Below are 20,618 nucleotides of genomic sequence, written 5' to 3'. Positions count from 1 at the left end.
GAGCAGCGTGGTGGATTAAGCTCTGATCCTTCTCCTACATGGGAAAAGAGGCCTATCCCCAGTAGTGGGATATTACAGGCTGAAGCGATATTAACTTTTGACAGAACATAGTTTGTCCGGGCAGCTAGTACTAAATAAAAATATCGATATAATCACCGCGATGGACGGATTCGTCACTAGTGTAATTTTAAATGCGAACATATTTTTCTGATAAACTAGTCGCCAATCGCCTGCACGGCGTTTTTGACCTTACTGTTAAGTTATTAATAATATTAAAATGTGGTGAGTTTACGTCAATACTAACATTATAAAGCTGATAAGTTTGTTTATTTGAGCGCGCTAACCGTACTGGTTCGAATTGATAAATTAAGTATTTTTGCATTGGTTGGTCCAACCAAGGAGGTATAGGGTATATAATATTTTAGTATGTTCCTTCGTCAAAATAACGCGGGGGTGACTGCGTCCAGCTAGTTGTCTTATAGACAAATATTTCAGTTAGTGACCTTTTTTTTGAATAACTGCTGTGGTTCTTCATAATTTTCAGTGTCTTAATTACAAATCGATGGTAGACACATTAATGAAATGATTAATCTATGCTAATATTATAGAGGTAAGTTTTTAACTTTGTTTGTTCGTACGGGGTAATCTTCGCAAATACCGATCCGATCATGGAAATTCATTTACTGACAGAAAGCTACACTATTCAGAAGTGATATAGGCTATATTTTATTGTTATTAAACAAAAAATTCAGTGAAAAGTCGGAGAAATTCGAGCGAGATGAAAACTTTACTATAGGCATATTTGCAACAAAAAAATAATTAACGCCCAACGAAGTGGGCACAGGTCGGCTAGTTACTAATACAATACTATTAATAATTTGATTTAATATTTATTTAAAATTAAAAATTTTAAAATTTAGGATGTCACTAAAATTAGTTACAACGTATCAATTTTCTTAGACAAGTGAATGACATTCCTTTTCGGGAACATTACACTAGCTTTAGCATTTTTTGGCGCGAACTTGTGGAGGCCCATGTTTAGCAATGGACTGCGATAAGCTGAAGTGATGATGATGATGATGATGTGATTGATTAGGCACTAATCACTATTCTTTTTCTTTTCTTTCTTTCCTTATTTTCGAATCATTAGCGTATATAATAATTCAACTTTGTGATAATAATTATTTACCTTTTGACATCTCTTTTAACTAGGTTGATAGCTAAAGAATTTTATAACGACTTATTACGAGGTCATATTAAAAATAATTAAAAGTGCTCGGTTTTTCATTTTTATCTTTTGTAATGTCAACAAATAAGTACATTACAAAATAAGCTACTTTATCTTACCAGGAGATAAAAAAATTAAAATACACCGTAAACGTAAAATATAAATAAAATGATTTTAATAGTAACTTAATTAATACTTGTTTATAATAAAAAGTAAACATTATTTAGAAATATTGACATTGACGCAGTTTGTAGTGGCCCTGCTTTCTGCTCTGAGGATTGTGGGTTCGATTCCCGCCCTGAGTCTGGGTGTAATATAAATATTTATTTATATATTTATGTATGCTTATTGAGAAAAAAAATGTAGCTATACCAGTTACCTTATAACACAAGCATTAAGTTGCTGACCGTAGGAACAGACGATCATGTGGGTATGCTACAAATATCTATCTATGTACATCTATATTATTAATATCTCATCAAAACATAACTAAGATACGAGAGCTATGTTTATTATTAAATAATCACTCAATCAAATTTTAAATATAATTAAAATATATACAATTTGTTACAGGATGCAGTTTTCGCTCATATCTTGTGGTCTGCTGTTGCTCAGTGCTGCTTCAGCTAAAGCCGCAGACATAAACGACTGTGAGTCTCCTTTTTTATCACTCTCTCTATATCAGGTTCCCTGTCCCCATACAATCAAGTTTTTGGCACTATAAATGTCCCGGGTTATTTTTGCAAATATATAATTTTTGATATTTTTAAGGGCTTATTAAGTTATTATGAAATCGTAATAGTGATGATACGACCCTAAAACAATTAAAAAAAAACATGACGCTTATATGATTCATGAGCGTATCATAACGTATCGGATCGTTATACGTCCCATGAATCACATTTGATTCATATAATTATCTGTGCAAAAAGAAAACCAGACACAACAAATGGCACAAAATTTACAAAATGTGTTCTACTAATAGTATACATGGTCCTATTTTATTCATGCGGGATCTGGATCGGCTATTGAAGGATTGGATAAACCAGAATCTGTTGTGGTGAGGCTATGTCTTCCACTTCTAAATAAAGGTAGATTGATTGTTGGCGAAAACTACTAAACCGGGATAGCTCTAGCTAGATACCTAAAGGATAGACACACAGATTTATGTGGAATTTTGCGAAAAAAACAAAGTAAAGTTGCCTAAAGATATCATTCGGAAAAAACTAAAAGAGGTGATGTCGTTGCTAAGCAAATGGACAGCTTTGTAACTGTTTTGAAGTGGCACGATAAGCGTGATTTATTGATCATTTCCACTTGCCATGGTAAGGTAATGATGGATGACATGGTTATGGATTCCAACGACGCCAAGAAACAAGAAAGGCATTGATGTTGCAGATCAACTGAGCTGTTACCATTTCCCTCTAAGAAAAATATGACGTGGTATAAAAAAGTAGCTTATGATTTGATTTTTCAAACAGCAATAGTGAATACCTAAGTGATTTTCGAAGAGGCTACCGGTTCTTCAATTTCGGTTTTAGATGTACAGGAAGCAATGATACGTCATTGGCTTGGCAACGTGTTCATGAAAAAAAACAGCCAGCAAGAATATCCACTCTGTCTTCAACATCATCAGAAAGACACGCTCTAACCCAGATTCCGAGGCGAGATGGAAAACTCGTAAGGAGGCGTTGTGTCATCTGTTATGCTAACAAAAAGGCCGAAGGAAATCCTTTGCTAGCTAAACAAGTAAACACCGAATGTGTAAAATGAGAAAAAAAAAAAACATTTTGTTTGAAATGTTTCAATGAGACACACTGAGGCCAAATGATGTTTTTTTTTTTTTTATTTTTTTATTATATTTTTTAGTAACTTCGTGATAAATATTGTTCCTAATAAAGACTGATTTCGTACAAATTTGTTTAATTTTAGGCTGGAAAATAACTTTGATAAATAAATATATATGATAAATCACTACAGTTTTTTTCATTTTCTCAATTTTGACGATGTATCCCACACGTCCAAATACCAAATACCGTATTTATACTGATACGTCCATAAAAAAAATTCAAGCAAATTTGCTTCTATATTTGATCATATGTGATTCATGAACGTACTAAAATTGGTACAAAATATGTCCCATGAATCATATACGATTCATGGGACAGGGAACCTGATATATATGATATATATTATTTATTATTATAATTAAATATATATATATATATTTTTTTTTATTTTTTTTTATTTTTTTTATGATCACATGATTTATATCATAAATATTTAGTTCTATAGTTGTGAATTGTAAATATGTATAATGTTTAATAAACTATTGTTATATATTTTTTTATGTATGTTCGGGGATATTTTCGTCGTTTATGAACCGATTTTGATAATTTTTTTTTGTTGGAAAGGAGATATCCCAAGGATGTTACCATGATAAGGAAACCATGATCTGATGATGGGATCTTGAAAAAAACTCTCGAAAATCCGCAATAACTTTATACTGGGTGTACCGATTTTGATGATTTTTAATTTAATCGAAAACTGATGTTTATTATGTGGTCACATATAAATTTTTATCGAGATTTGATAACTACTTTTTGAGTAATCTTTGATAACGCGTAGTTACTTGACTATTTTTTCGTCGATCTACGATTCTACGTTACGCGTCGATTTAATTGAAGTCGGTTTTTTTTTCGTTTGCGAGCAAACACAATTATTTAGCTTACCTATTAATTATCATAACGGTTGAAATAATAATAAGATCTTCGCTATCTCTACCGACTCTGTATTAACGAATAATAATAATAATAATAATATAAAAAACAATGGTCACATAGCAAAATATACAATATAATTCCAAAACAACGTTTACAACTAAATTCCAAACTAATACTTAATCTGTGGCACGTAGTAAAATATAAAATAAAATTAATAAATTATAAACCATAAATTATAAAGAAGAATTCGAAATACAAATTCTTAACATCTATCAAAAAATATTTTTATAAACAAAATAAAAACTAGAAATGAGGTTTCATTATTATTTCCATATAAAAAGTCTATATGCCACAATTTTATAAAATACAATTTAGAACTAGTAAAATTACATTAAAAACAAATTATTATTCCCTCGTGTTCCCTTGTCATTCCCAACTCCTCTTTTTCGTATACGTTATAATGAATATTGGTATTCAAAAAATGTATTTTTTTTTCAGATATAATCTGCGATCACGAAAGCGGTGAAGAAGCGAGATGTGTCGATAAATCTCATTGTAAACTGCCGGCGCGTCCTTTAGATTTGGGAACTATTATGTAAGCCTATTGCGGCAACCTATTGAAATTCCGTATTTGCGTAAAGTTCCTATTGATACAAAACTGTGAATGGGAATTCCGGTGGTTGTAAAATCTATGATAAATTAAAAAAAATCATTATTCAAAGCATAAAAAGCACCATCGAATCGTTATTTTATAAATTGAAATTTTAATTATTTATAAGTGAAGCTACCACCATAACGTTTTCTCAGAGAATTTCGATAGGTATATAAACCTCAGCCAATTATAATGTATGAACTTAGATACAATAAATTAATTATAATTTTAATTATGAGTGGTAGTTTCATATAAACCGTAAAATTGTGGGTAATGTAAAGGATTATAAGACTCAGTTGCTATTTTTCTTCAGTGATTGAATTCTGAATGACGGTATTAAATGCAGTTTATGAAATCTTCAAGCAGTCAAACGTAGTTTCAAACCAAGTTGGTCTATCGCAGTTTAATACATAAATGTAGATACGTTTATCTCCCTCACTCAATACAAATTGAATAACCTCGTCGATAGCAAAACTCAATGTGGGTTTTGTCCCTAGTGGCAATGAACACTGCAGATCGTTCAGTTACATTAATAGGATGTCATGTCATGTCATGATGATGATTGTTTGTCATGATGAAAAAAACTTCAAATTACAATTGAGACTCACACATAAACAAATAAACGAACAATTTTAAAGTAAAAATCTGTAAAAAAAATGTTTTCTAGAGAACCAGTAGAAGGCGGTTGCACAATCATTGAAATATGCTGCCCGGAGAGTCAAATCAATCTTATACCGGAGTCAGTGTCTTTAGTAACGAAACCCGTTGGATGCGGTTACAGCCAGTACAGCGCCTCGAAACCGAAAGACTTGGCGAGCGACTACAATTATGCGAGCTACGGAGAATTCCCTTGGATGGTCGCTTTGTTGAAGTAAGTTTAGAAACTTTTAAGTATTACAGCTACCTTACTTAAGAGAGCAGCATTAAGCTGTGATTCTTTTAGCTTGGTTATCTTTAAAAATTATTTTCTCTTTTACAGTAAAACTAAACCTGACGCTAAATTTCACGAGGCGTACATCGGAGGGGGGACACTTATAGATGCTTCAGTGGTTTTGACAGTAGCTCACAAAGTCGATGAAATCTCAGCTTCCGATGTAAATACCTTTTAATACCCACATTTTATTATTATTATAATACTAGGTCGACAAACAAGCGTACGGCTCACCTGATGGTAAGAGATTACCGTAGCTTATAGACGCCTGCAACACCAGCAGCATCGCAAGAGCGTTGCCGACCCAATCCCCAATCCCCCCAGGAGCTTTGGTCACCTTACTCACCAACAGGAACACAATACTGCTTGAAAACAGTATTATTTAGCTGTGATCTTCTGTAAGGTCGAGGTACTACTACCCCAGTCGGGCTGCTTCAGATTTTAAGCAGAAAATTCCTGCTGTGCCCTACCTCAGTTAAATATACATACTGAAGACTTAGTTAAGAGTAAGGAATACATGTTAATATTCTTGAAATATCATAAACTAGCTATGGACCGCGGTTTCACACGCGTTAATTTCAAAGTAAAATAACCTATAGCCTTCCTTGATAAATGAACTATACAATAAAAGAAGAATTATTCAAATCGGACCAGTAATTCCTGAAATTAGCGCGTTCAAGTAAACAAACTCTTCAGCTTTATAATATTAGTGTAGATACATAGCACCATAAGAAGATATGTGGGTAGTTCAATAGTGATATTAATTGAAATAAGCATGATGGCAAGGTTTTGCTCGAGGTGTGACGAATAGTCTAAAGGCCACTAGGCCCCTCAAAATAAAAAAAAATATATAACAAAGAGATATACTCAGTTAAATGACGATTGAAGAGTACTTTTAAAAATGTATATTTCTTTTTTACTTAAATATTTTTAACCGATGTCAAAAAAGGAGAAGGTTACTCAATTCGACCGTATATATACACATATACGATATATATGTATTATTTTATGTACGTGTGTTCGTGGATAACTTTATGAACCGATTTTAATAATTATTTTTTTGTTGGAAAGGAGATATCCCGGGTGTGATATCATGATAAAGAAACCAGGATCTGATGATGTAATCCCAGAAAAATTGAGGGAATCCCTCGAAAATCGTAGAAACGACTAGTGCGTTTGTTAATTTTGTTCGTCTACCTACGTTGTATTACTTGTCAATGTTATTGAAGTCGGTTTTTTTCGTTTGCGAGCTACAAAATTATTAAATACATATGACTCTTTTAATAGTAGATCAATCTTAATATAACAGTTATACTAAATTTCTTACATTTCAGTTGAAAATTCGGGCCGGAGAGTGGGACACGACAACCGGAGACGAGATCTACGGACATCAAGAGAGAAACGTAAAGAAGATCATCATACACGAAGAATTCCAAAAAAGCATGTCTTGTTTATAATACTACAATATTTTAATCATATGAGTAGTTATAGAAACATTTAGTAGAACTCTAGTACAGCTCGTTATGAGAAGATATTTTGAAGGAGAGTTCAGAGGGAATTCAAGTAGGGTTCAAAAGTATACCTGAACCGTCCTTTTACACATTAAAGATGAACACAATGTTGATAAAATAAGGCCATAATAGTTTAGGCCCTAAATTATATAGTACCTTTGTATGAATTTGTGATAATATTTTTATTACTTGATTTATTTAGCTTATCACCATCGGTGGATAAAAAAATCTATCACGAAGCAAAGCCCGACTGGGGTAGTACCTTACAGAAGATCACAGCTAAATAATACTGTTTTCAAGCAGTGATGTGTTCCTGTTGGTGAGTAAGGTGACCAGAGCTCCTTGGGGAAATTGGAGACAGGGCAATGCGCTTGCGATGTTTCTGGTGTTGCTGACGTCTATAGGCTACGGTACTCACTTACCATCAGGTGAGCCATAAGCTTGTTTGACGACCGATTTATAAATAAAAAATAGCCTGTTTTAATACGTCTTACTACGTCTCTGTTTTAAAGAAAACATAATTTTTATTTAGTAAACGCCCACTATGATTTCGCACTGATTATCTTGGAAAAACCCTTCGATCTTGATAACGCCCTACACATCGGAGTAGCGTGCCTGGAGAGGGACCTGCCAGCACCTGGCACCCAGTGCTACAGCATGGGGTGGGGAGAAGACTTTAAGGAAAAACACAGGGGAGAAAATAAATACTCTAATATACTTAAAAAGGTAAGGTATATATGTATTTAAAAAATGGCTCACTCTCCATTACTATATATAAAAGTCTTTACTATTTCCGCTTTAGTCAGGTTTATTTCATTTAGTTTAATATTTTGCAGCCACTCTGATGTAGTGGTGCGTGTCAGCGCCTAAAACAACATAACATGTTCTGTGTGGGTTCAATTACCACTTAGAATAGATGTTTGTATTTGTACCTATGTTTTGAGGTCTTTCCTTGTGGGTGTCACCACCGTGCCACAGAGAGCAGGCCAAGCTGTCGATCCCGGTTTTAATCATAAATACCTGATAGTAATCGTTACTCATATTGGGGAATATATCCGCCAATTCACAGTAGAGTAGCGAAGTGGATTAAGCTTCTATCCTTAAGAAAGAGGCCAGCAGAGGAATGTTACAGGCTGAATCGTTAATTTTTTAATAAAAAAAATTCTTACGCAACAAAGCTTAAATAATGTCATCAAATAATTGAAGGCGAGAGAAAAGTAGTGGTTACTACAAAAATTAATGAATAAACTTTAATAAACGCTTCACACTCAACGGATCCTAGTAGGATTTTCGTCTGTGTTGGGGGTCCGGAAACACACACGGTACACAAACACAACGCCCAGACCACGACTAACACCTAAATGGTCGATACAAATGTCTGTCGCGAGCGGAAATCGAACCCGCGACCGCCAGCGCAACAGCAAGTGCTTTTACCGCTGCGCCAACGCGTCGTCAAATATGAGAGTTAAGTTCAAGTCAAGAGAGTATGAGTCAAGAAATATGAGAATTTTACGCTCTGGTCATAAAAAAAGATCATAATATAATCATAGAATACGAGTACCTTATTGCATTAAGGGCTAGTTTTTTTGAGGTAGGGCCAAAAAGGTCCAGGAAATATCTAGTTCGAATTTCCGTAGCAGCTCCTATGGGAAAATAAGTAGACAGTAGGTACAAAAGATCACGACCATAAACTGCTCTAAAGCAGACTTGTGTTAATGTAACAAATTAGGTAGCCAGAACTAAAAAAAAAGATAAAATTTAATTGTAATTTTCAGCTGACACTGCCCCTTGTCGATGGTAGAATATGTAGGAACCAATACCGAAGCAGCGAGCTGGGTCCAACCTACAGCTTGCACAAGACCCTCACTTGCGCTGGAGGAGTACCGAACGTGGACACGTGTCTTGGAGACGGAGGTTCCTCCCTAGTTTGTCCTATCCCTGTAAGTCTTAATTTCCACTTATTTTAAAAAGGTTTTTACACATCTTCTAAGTTTTCTCACTTTTTTTATATCACAATTCGTACATCATCGTGACGCATCTTCTTCGTGCCGTGGTGTAGGGAGTAGCCAGTCAACACGATGGATTTAAAGTTGACTGCCCAGGGTGCGCCGAACGATCAGTAATGTATCGTCACTCGAGGAGGCTCTCTACTCACACCCCCAAACATCATTGGAGTTACCAAATCCCATCGGTTGCGGTGGCTCGGTCATGTCGAACGCATGGGGGAAGATCGAGCAGTTAAGAGAGCGTATCTGGGTCGACCAACTGAACGTAGACCGGTGGGTCGCCCCAGGTACCGCTGGAGGGACATGGTTGAAGCAGACTTGAGTGAGATCCAAGCCAATAATTGGCGTGAAATCGCGCAAGATCGTGCAAAGTGGAGAAATCTTGTTTCGGAGGCCAAGACTCACTTCGGGTCACTGAGCCAGATGAGTTAATTAGTTAGTTAGTTAATTTGTACATCATCACCGATGCAACACCATCAATCACCCTCTGCCCCTAGATTACCTGGAAGAAATCGCTTTTCAGCGATAAAGCCGCTCTTTATACTTTATGATACTTGGTTAAAATCTATTATGTAATAAAATATTTCTCTTTTTGGTGTACCATAAATTATTATTTGGTCTGAAGTTAGTACTTGGCAACGATTTATGTTATTATATTTTTTGGTAATGTTTACAAATTTAGTCGACCTTTTTATTTTTAGAATTTGATCGACATGTTTATTTGCAGGATAAGACATACGTACGGTATTCCGTTGTCGGCATGGTGGTATATGGATTGGGTTGTGGCAGAAATCTTCCAGGAGTATACGCAAAAATACCAGAAGCATATGATTGGGTGCAAAGTAAGATGGTTTCAGAAGGATTCACCATTATGGCCTTTAAAATGAGCTAACGGAGTCAGAGTCGACGAGCAGAAATGGGTATCAATTAGCTACAATTCAGAAATACTTTGTTATAAGACAATCATCTCGTCTGCATCACATCATCATCATCACTTCAGTCTATCGCAGTCCACTACTGGACATAGACCTCCAAAAGTTCGCGCCAAAAATGGCGTGAACTCATCTGTGTTACCCATAGTCACCACGCTGGGCAGGCGGGTTGGATACCGCGGAGCTGGCTTTCTCGCACCGAAGACGCTGCTTCCTGTCTTCAGCCTGTGTATTTCAAAGTCGTTGTATTTCAAAGTAGTTGGATGGTTATCCCGCCATCGGTCGGCTTTATAAGTTCCAAGGTGGTAATGGAACTGTGTTGCCCCTTAATCCTTACGACACCCACGGGAAGAGAGAGGGTGGCTATATTAATTACTGCCGTAGCCACGCATCTCGTCTAAGTAACTCCATACTAAATAAAAGCGTATTACGTTCATCAGTTGCTGATCACCAGTTGCTCACTAGGATGTTGAACTATCGCTTGATTAATCGATTGATTTGATCGCTTTCCAGAAATGTTGATAATTTTGAGATACTTAGTGTTAGAAATTGTATAGACTTTCTATTAAAGAGTAGTTGGTCGTTGTATTCATTGTACTCATTTCTCATTCTCGAATCTGTTATAAAAAAATTAACATTGACATATCGTGATTAAAAAATACATATTTCAGACTCCTAGAAGCAAAGATACATCTATATATAAAAATATATAATTAGAACAATGAATCTAAAACTAATAAAAAATAAAACAAACGGGGTGAGCTAAATAAAACCGTTTAAAAATCTTAGATTCTTATATTCTATATTCTTAGAATCTTAATCTTTTATGTAGATTCACCTTAAAAATTTAAAAGAAAAAAAAAACAAACAAACGGGCCAAAGAGTTTTAAATAAAATAAACATATTGAAAAAATTTGTTTATCTTTTTGTTTTATTTTTAGCGTCATATAATTAACAATCTCCTTTTATGTAAGATGCGACATTCATTTAATAGTTATTAGTAATTGTATAAAATGCATGCTATATATTATGATTTCATGATGTCATTACCTATTAGTCCAAGATCCGGGATTAGAAAAATATACCCTCATCTTATAATTAGATGAAACAATTTTTATAGGCCGATTTCAATATTATGAATGTATAAAAACAACCTCTGCCACCATGAGCCTGCTGCAATTAATGATAATTAATTAATTAACAACTATTTTTTAATATAATTTTAACCCTCTCATGTTAATTACATGTAGTAAGCTAAAACCCTCAATATTTTATATGATATACCTTACTATAGGCACCCATCTCTATGATTGCTAAAAGGTAGATAAATGTAGATTATTACCATCAAATGTTAATTAAAAAATCCTCGTGCAATAATAAACGGCGTCGAATTCTAAACATAATAATGTTTGACTGTCGCATTAAAAGCTGATGCAGTCAAAGATAAATAATAAAAATAAAAATTTACGGTGACTATGGGAGCTCATTGCGAGGAGAGAGACGGAATAATTAATACTAATTCCTTCAACAAACAAAGATAGCGTAAAATTCATGCGCGCGCATCACAGGTTCTAGAAAAAGTCGTGGATGTGTTTAATCGGATTCCTGTCAGGCACAGTTCGGGCATTTAGCATACTGTAGTCACCACAGGGACGCTAGTCGTTGTCTGGAACTTTTTGAAGTGAAACTTTTTTAGGCGCATGAAGGGTAAATTTTTTACGAATCGAACGCGTCACGCGTCACGATATTAACCGTCCATACCACGTTGAATACTCCGGTTCTCGTCTGATCACCGAAGTTAAGCAACGTCAGGCGCGGTCAGTACGTAGATGGGTGACCCCCTGGGAACACTGCGTGTTTCAATTAGTTTTTGTTTGTTTTCTAATTTCTTAAATTTTACATATGGTAAATTTAAATATAAATAGTTAGCTCTAATTTGAACTGTTTACGAAAACTACAGTGATATTTTAATTTCTTTTAGTTATAATAAAAAAAACTATGTTGTTTTTGATAGGAGATAGAGCCACCTAGCGTGTACTGTATAAACTATAAAGGTAGTTAGTTACATTATATCGATAGTATTACATTGCAATACTAGATGACGCTAAAATTAAATATTTATAAAATGTCGTTAAAAGAACTTTGACAATATAATTAATTCTCGTTGCAAGTTTTTTGTAATTTAGCGTAACATAAAAAATTATAGATTACATTATGAAACTCAATTTTTATTAAACTAACTAACTTCGAGTATTAAAGAAATCCGAGATACGAAATATAAGCTAGTTAACGATAGATGGCAGTAAATAGTCCGTTCAATTATTTTTTTAATAAGTTTTTTTTTAATTAGTTTGCCAACGAAGTTTCAGTTCTGACATGTGTACTTTGTACAGACGTATTTTTTGATTCCAGACAGTTTATGATAATATTTGTGTTTGTAATATATATATGTATTACACATATAGCACTCGCACATTCCACATATATTAACTACTATTAGTATCTATACAAATGAGAAAATTTGAGTGTCTGTTTGAATTAGTAAAATAACCGCTTTATATAGACGACACATTTACTTTTTTTTTTGTCTGTCTGTCAAATTAATAAAAAAAAACGTATTGAAAAAAAGCCAACGTCAGGCGGTGTTCCCGGTCGGTCACCCATCCAAGTACGGTCTACCTATGTTGTATTACTTATCGATGTAATTAAAGTCGGTTTTTTTCGTTTGCTAACAAACACAATTATGTTTATTTCATTTACACAAAATAAATATATTAAAGAAAAAAAATATATATATATGTTTTACATTTTTTACCTAAGAAACGAGAATACTTAATATAAGTCTTAATATAAGTTATATATGGACTTAATATAAGGCTTTATAAGTTCCAAGGTGGTAGTGGAATTGTGTTATCCCTTAGTCGCCTCATACGACACGCATGGGAAGAGACGGGGTGGCTATATTCTTTAATGCCGTAGTAGTAGTAGTTTTTTTAATTAATTGAGGGATAATCATTAGCTTTTGGTAGTGTGAGGAAAAGTGGTGTTCAGTTCCTCGTCTACTACTGAAAAGGGAGGATCCTCCGACTAGCAGGCTTACTCTTGAAACTCAATCCTATTTGAAATTTAGGATTGGGATCGAGAACTTATCAGTCGGTACTCTTGAACTACACTAGCGCACGATTTGACTCAATTACAGTGAAATTTTATGTAACTAATAGAAATTGGGATTTTTGTAGTCTGTGACTTTTTTAAACTCTTTGATTAGTGTTAACCAGTGTTGCCGTTACAAAGTTAGCCGCCTTAGCGAGTGAAATTTATATTTTAGCGCGAAAAACATTTAGAGTTTAGAGAAGGTTATTTTTTAAAGTCCTAAAAACGAAAACATAACGAAAAAAAACGCCTTAGACTACACCACTGAAGTAAAAGTTCTTTTGTTGCCTTACAGAATACGAAATACGAAACGTAACTCTTTTTAATTCTGTCTTAACTAACATATTTCCCTCTCAATTTCCGTTCACCTCACCCGATCACACTTCGTAACGCTCTCGTCACGCATTCACCAGATTGCTCTCCAAGTCAAGCGTGCATAAAAAAGTTGTATTTCAAAAATAAATAACTATCATTTTCTTCGGCAAAAAATATTTAAAAAGATTGTGCAAGAGCTGAGTGTATATTAGCTATATTGTATAATTATAGCAGAACAGAACCAAATGCATTCAAGTAATAAATGATTTCTTCCACCTCTAGAGGATTTTTAAGAAATATAAATATCATAATAAGGAATAATAAAAATTGTCTAGACTCTAGAGTCTAGAGCATGGAGCATTTCTCTATGCTCCATGGTCTAGAGACATAAAATTTTGTAGAGCGGCAGCACTGCTGTTTCTGGTTGCCTGTCCGACCTGTCACGCTTGTCATTTACTTGTAAAAATGATTGCTCGGGGCTTGTTGTAAAAAAATTCGTATTCTTTTGTGAAATATGTCGATAATAACTGTGGACAGTTAATAATCGTTATTCGTTGTGTTTGTATGAGTTTTGAGACTTATTTTATGTAAAATATTGATTATTAGATTCTTTTATCATATCCGGTACATACAGAAAAATCGTTTGTCAATTGTCACTTTTTATGTGGTACTTCAGACGCCATATTTTAGAGAATTTAATTGAATACTGGGCTGAATTTGCGTTATTTCGTGTCTCAATGTTAGCTAATAAAGAAATTCTATTTCTGAGTAGGCTTCAAGAGCTTACAGCACTTCTGTTACCGTATTACAAATTATATTATTTTTTAATTTATAATTATAGTTAATGTGAATTCGGAATGTATATTTTGCTAAGAATTGGTAAGAAACTCGGTAGTTATCTATTAATTTTATTTTCTGTATGCTAAGCATAATCCACTTTCCCCATGTAGGAAAAGAGTTGGAGTTTGATAATTTTGTTTTAATGTAAATTTTGTAATTTGGAGAATTGGTAAATTTGTTATTTTGAGAATGCTATGTTTGTTTCCATGAAGTGGACATTGTTATATTTGTAATAATATATTTATGGATATAGTATTATTTGATGTGCGCTGAATTAGATATTACTGCTTGTGTTTATATTAATAGTAATAAAGCCCATTATTCTGGGATTAGAGATGATCTACGGGTTTGCATCATTCAAAGCTTGTAAAATGTCTAATCAAAGTGGCATCTTGGCGTCCTCTAATATTTCCACCGTAGTCTGTTCTGAGTTATCCGTCTGCAACTTGGGCCAGCTGTCATTTTGATGTCATCCTCCCATCTTATACACTGTCTTCCACGGCTTTTCTTCCAATCCCTCGGGTACCGCTCTGAAACTACACCATATTCCTTGTTCGTCACACATTATATATCCAGGCCACTTCACTTTTGTTGGTTGATGTGTAGCAGGACATCAGTTAATTTGGTTTTCATTCTAATATCAGTAAATGTCAGATGTGTTTGAAATCAAGGATATTTATTTTAAATAATAAGTAACAAAATTTTTATTTCTATCTTTAGTAGTGTAATGATTTTGTTATAATTTATAATACTTTATACACTTATATATTTACAATAAGTAGCAATTTTGACTATTTATTTTGCTATAAATCTATATCTCTTCTTAATGAATTGTTTTTTATATTAAAATATTTTCTATTTCTATTTATTGTTAGCTCCCTTACATGGGTCCAAGAATTTGATTATAAGAATTTAAAATTATTATAATCTAACGATTTAGTAACCAAAACAATATTCATACTTTATTTTAAACCACCAAAAGTGAGGTTCTTTTTTTATTTTTTATTTGAATTTTTTATGAATAAAACAGCTAATTTTTAAACAAATAATTATAAAACTTAAAACTAAAAGGGTTAGAGATACTATAAATTCAAATGTGAATTATTGGTCCTTCTATTGGTTTATTACAATATTCTTCTTGCCGAGTATCGTTTTTTACGATTAGGTAATATTTAACAAATTCTTAATAAAATTGTAGATTTCTGTTACTCTGCCAGTTTTCTACGAAGTGCTTTATCAATAAGTTATTAACATCATATAATTCTAACTTACAGTGAGTTGATATTTACTGAATATAAATTAACAGGCTAGGCTGAATCTTTGCAACATTGCAATTTTTTTTACAGATGTTGCGGTAGTTGTTTTGCTTAATTATTTTGCTTTTATTAAATTATTTAAAATATGTATGAAAGGAAACACATATATATTTTTTTGATTTTTATTAGCATTCTAGCTATTATTTCTATGACCTAGACTAATTAGTAGAGGAACTGCAGCATATTTGGAATACTAGTTTGTTTTTTGAGAATAACTTTAAAGAGGAATGGGATGGCTCAATAAAAAATACATTAAATTATTTGAAAACTATTAAACTTTAATAATAATAACAATCAAATATAACAAAAACCAGGAACATTATCAAAATGCCTATTAAACTAAAAAACTCCAACAACGAGATTTGACTTAGGGTGCAGATAATTTGAAATATAGTATTCCAAATTATATTCACATTTGTTCTATGATAATTGTTAATACTTCTTCTTAGAAACTAAGAGATCCCACGATGAGAGATCTTTATACCAGTTTTATAGCCTTTAGTTCTCTAGGTAATCAATCTTTTTAAACATAATACTTTAAAATAACATCTAATTATTAAGTAATCAGTCACACTAATCTCAGATCAGTATTGAGTTAGAACTTACAGTTTACTATTGTTGCAGTAATCACAAATATTACATCACAGGATTCATAGCCACTGCAAGCACCATGAACCCATAATTCGCACATTAAGCAGTGTACCCATTCTTCACCCCTTTTATCCCCGTGATATTTTCCGTAACAGAAAAAACACTCTGCGTCTTCGTCAGTAGGGTCGTTTGCAGTTTCATCTCTCGTTGCTACATCGTCTGAAGAGTGTTATTTCCAGATGTAGCCCCAGGATTTCGATCTGATGAGTCGCTGTCTATCATATTCCTATTTTTTAACCAACTTCCAAAAAAGGAGGAGGTTCTCAATTCGACTGTATTTTTTTTTATGTATGTTACATCAGAACTTTTGATTGGGTGGAGCGATTTCGACAAATTTTGTTTTAATCGAAAGGTGGTGTGTGCCAATTGGTCCCATTTAAATTTATTTAAGATCTAACAACTACTTTTCGAGCTATATCTAATAATGCGTTTTTACTTGACGCTTTTGTCGTCGACCTACGTTGTATTATACCACATAACTTTCTACTGGATGTACCGATTTTGATAATTTTTTTTTTTTGTTGGAAAGGAGATCCCTAGTTTGGTATCATGATAAGGGAACCAGGATCTTATGATGGGATCCTGGAGAAATTGATGGAAATTCTTGAAAATCCGCAATAACTTATTACTGGGTGTACCGATTTTGATAATTCTTTTTTTGCTAGAAAGAAGATATCCTGAGTTTAGTACCATGATAAGGAAACCAGGATCTGATAATGGGATCCCGGAGAAATCGAGGGAACTTCTTGAAAATCCGCAATAACTTTTTACTGGGTGTACTGATTTTAAAAAATTTTAATTTAATCGAAAGCTGATGTTTGTCATGTGGTCACATATAAATTTCATTGAGATCTGATAACTACTTTTTGAGTAATCTTTGATAACGCGCAGTTACTTGAGTATTTTTTCGTCGATCTACGTTGTATTTACTCGTCGATGTAATTGAAGTCGGTTTTTTTTCGTTTGCGAGCAAACACAATTATTGTTTTTTTTTTTTTGTTATTTTCTTCTTACCTTTTCCCTTAATTTTTTTTTTCGGTGTTCTGTCTTCTGTTTTCTTTATATGTGTTCTGTTTTCTTTACATGACTTTTTTCGCTGTGCATGCGTTCTCCTTATAAAAAAGAACTTGAGATTATTGCCGATTTTGCTGGCTTACGACCTATATTGCTAGTTCTCAAAAAAAGCAATAATTAATATCTAGTCATGAAAATGTGCATTCAATTTGGAATATTCCAAATTATGCTCACTTTCGGTATTCCAAATTAACAACATAACATCCTGACCTAAAATTCCATATTACATTTTTAATTCTAGAATTACTCACAAAATCATAGTAACATCATAAACTAACAAGTTTACTTATCAACTTAAATAATTACAATGAAGATTTAAACAATTACAGTAAATTGTTATCACTGATTGCATTCTTACCGAAAAAGTTTTCAAAGCAGACGTCTCGTTCACTTGAGGCTGGTAGCCGGAATGTCAAGATGGCATCTAGTTTTTAATATTTTTTGGCTTTGTGTGTCGTATGACATTATGTTTAGCGCATAAAAAACACAGATGGCGTTTATATTTATTTAGATATCGAAGTATTCCAAGTTATCTGCAGTATCCCAAATATGCTGCAGTTCCTCTACCGTCAGGAACTTTGTGTATCACGTATCAGTATTTTCTTGATGCTGCATTACTTCGTCGCATCTGCCTCTGTTTTCTACAAAAGTAGGCCAATGAATACCTCTGTTACCCAATCTTACATCTTTCAATGTAGGAAAGTTTGCTTTGCGCCTTTTAGATGGACCTGGGCTGGGTTGGTTTCCCTCGACAGTACAGGGCCCTCAATCTGTCCGCTGTATCTACACCCTCCATGTAGGTGTTATAATCCTTTATCGATTGTGGGCAAGTGATTGTGGATTTGGATCCATTTTTTCTTTTCGCGTTACAGTAGCTTCTTCGTTGCCATGAAAATTGGAAGCCAGGTTTACGACTTGATTGTCCTTCCACTTCCAAAATCCGATATCCAAACTCGAAAATCGGTAGTCACATTCTCCACGGTTCAGTATAGGAGTCTGCCATGAGATTGTCGGATTGCCCTTACGATTTGACATTATCGTTCCCCAACCGTGTTTTTTTAACCGACTTCAAAAAAAGGAGGAGGTTACTCAATTCGACCGTATATAGTATATATATATATATATATATATATATATATATATATATTTAGATCTGATGATGGGATCCCAGAGAAATCGAGGGAAACTCTTGAAAATCCGCAATAACTTTTTACTGGGTGTATCTACTGATTTTAATAATTTTTAATTTAATCGAAAGCTGATGTTTGTCATGTGGTATGTGGTGGTATATTTTATTGAGATCTGATAACTACTTTTTGAGTAATCTTTGATAACGTGTAGTTACTTGACTATTTTTTCGTCGATCCACGTTGTATTACTCGTCGATGTAATTGAAGTCGTTTTTTTTTCGTTTGCGAGCAAACACAATTATTGAGGTCATTACAATAGTTTTCTAAATTCCGTGTGATAAAAAGTCGTTAAAAATCTCAATACCTTTTCTCTAACAGCAGATCAAACAATTTTCCCTTGAACATTATAATTGTAAGATCTTTTAAGGTATCAGACAACGTGTTATAAATCTTGAATTCCACATAGTGTAGGTTTTTATAAAGAGCTAGCTTTGAAAGGATAACGCTAATTACGTTAACTGCAGCCGATGGATCCAAAAAAAAAAACAGAATGACTTAAATAATACTTTTATTACTTAAAATAGACTTATAAATTAATAGAGGTGAAACATATTCGATATTAGAATTAGGAATGACAATTTTATGTAAAAAATTAATAAAGATATTAAATTCAGACTATGATGAAATCGCTACGACGCACATAAGGGGTATTTGACATGAAAAGTTGGTCAAAACTTTTTTTATTCGTTTTGTCAGCAAAATCGTTGTTTAAGGTTTGTTTTACTTAAGGAACTAAAATAAAACCAGAAACTAACACAAAACGGGATATTTATTAAAAAGTAATGTGATGGCACACTAAAAAATTAATCTGATCCACACGAGCTATCATCTGTTGGTTTCGCGTCTTCATGGACACTTTTTAAACTTTCTTGAAGTGATTTTATTGTAGCTTTTGGTGAAAGAAGAAGATGTTCAGAACTTAGAGGTCAGAGCTTAGTAGCAATCTGTGTATAACATCTCTATTACACGCCTCTCGGGAAAATTTTCTTGCGAATCCTTGCCTGTATCTACGAAAATATCTATTTTGAGCTTCAACAGCCTCCTCTGATAGTTGCCCGATCGGCAACAAGGCATGTGAAATAATTTCAGTACCATGCACTAAAATTTTGTGCATGGTTGGTGTCATCGGATGCCAGCTGTATAAACTTACATACAACTGAGCTGTTTCGTAAGCATATTTTTCAAATTTAGTGACATCAATCTCATGTCCACTTGATATTACCTGTAAATTAAAGTTTCGTCAACTCCAGTAATTTCGCTTGTCAATTTAAGGTCTTGAAAAAATCTTCTAAATTTCCGAATTCCCGTCATTACTATTTCCAAAACCAGCTTTTGGAATATCTACTAACCTCCCATCTTCGGTCTGAATTTTCCTTGAATTAGTTTTTTTTGTCTCGGTTTACAGTCTTTTTATTTTCTCTAGATCTTGCTTGCCACTTTCCAATTGAAAGCTTATATGACAAGTGAAGGATTGACTCAAACAACCAAATTTTTACATGAAGACGGATATTCCCAATGATAATGATTTTGGGTTCAAATCAAGCACAATATTATATAAATATTGTTTGGTAAACGTCTTGCTATCCCCCGAGTAACCTAAAATAAATTATAACACTATAATGATGAAATCCACACTTAGTCCACACTTCCTGAGATAACCTGTATTAGTATAATATATAATTTTTACTCGGATGAAGTCGGAAACATAACTAATCTACTAATTTATAAAGTAAAAATTACAAAGAAACTAAAATTTTATTATTAACAATCATAAGTCATAGAAACCTAAAAATGGCGTCATAAGTTACTGTATGCAGGTAGGGGAAGTACGTCCAAAATTACATAGTGTTTTATTAATTATCAATAACTGTCACATTGTTTGTCATATCCCCGCTCTGCGCTCGTAACGACACCTACTTGCTTCCTGCCAGCGGTAGCCAAGATTTTTTGAGGTCTTTGGATAGTAGACATCCCCTATTCGTCCACATTGTAGATCCGGTTTGAGTCGAATTTGTATTTGTCTATGTATTCTTGATAGTTATCAAAAAACTTTTTTACCTGGGGTCTATTAAAAGCTTGGGCTCTGGCTGCGGAGG

General features: G+C 33.6%; 1 protein-coding gene, 2 long non-coding RNA genes and 1 pseudogene across 3 annotated transcripts; 3 read left to right on the top strand and 1 right to left on the bottom strand.

Moving 5' to 3' along the window:
* The first annotated feature begins 277 nt into the window (after nucleotides 1–277).
* LOC123666993 (phenoloxidase-activating factor 2-like) lies at nucleotides 278–9,943 on the top strand. The gene is made up of 9 exons (XM_045601005.1): nucleotides 278–282; nucleotides 1,802–1,878; nucleotides 4,450–4,546; nucleotides 5,271–5,474; nucleotides 5,583–5,697; nucleotides 6,869–6,974; nucleotides 7,578–7,771; nucleotides 8,821–8,985; nucleotides 9,779–9,943. Exons 1-9 carry the CDS (start codon nucleotides 278–280, stop codon nucleotides 9,941–9,943), a joined length of 1,128 nt encoding a protein of 375 aa, XP_045456961.1.
* Nucleotides 9,944–11,729: 1,786 nt separating this feature from the next.
* Nucleotides 11,730–11,848, top strand: LOC123667332 (annotated as a pseudogene).
* Nucleotides 11,849–11,875: 27 nt separating this feature from the next.
* LOC123667051 lies at nucleotides 11,876–19,019 on the top strand. Its single transcript, XR_006745366.1, has 3 exons — nucleotides 11,876–11,888; nucleotides 12,038–12,044; nucleotides 18,880–19,019. It is a non-coding gene; the product is annotated as an uncharacterized LOC123667051 (long non-coding RNA).
* On the bottom strand, nucleotides 17,324–17,893 carry LOC123667050. The gene is made up of 2 exons (XR_006745365.1): nucleotides 17,691–17,893; nucleotides 17,324–17,432 (listed from the first exon to the last, which is right to left on the bottom strand). It is a non-coding gene; the product is annotated as an uncharacterized LOC123667050 (long non-coding RNA).
* Nucleotides 19,020–20,618: the final 1,599 nt, after the last annotated feature.

The sequence above is a fragment of the Melitaea cinxia genome, chromosome 27 (assembly GCF_905220565.1).
Source record: "Melitaea cinxia chromosome 27, ilMelCinx1.1, whole genome shotgun sequence".
NCBI lineage: Eukaryota > Metazoa > Arthropoda > Insecta > Lepidoptera > Nymphalidae > Melitaea > Melitaea cinxia.
The sequence above is the reverse complement of the archived record's forward strand: the minus strand, read 5'-3'. Positions and strand labels throughout refer to the sequence as shown.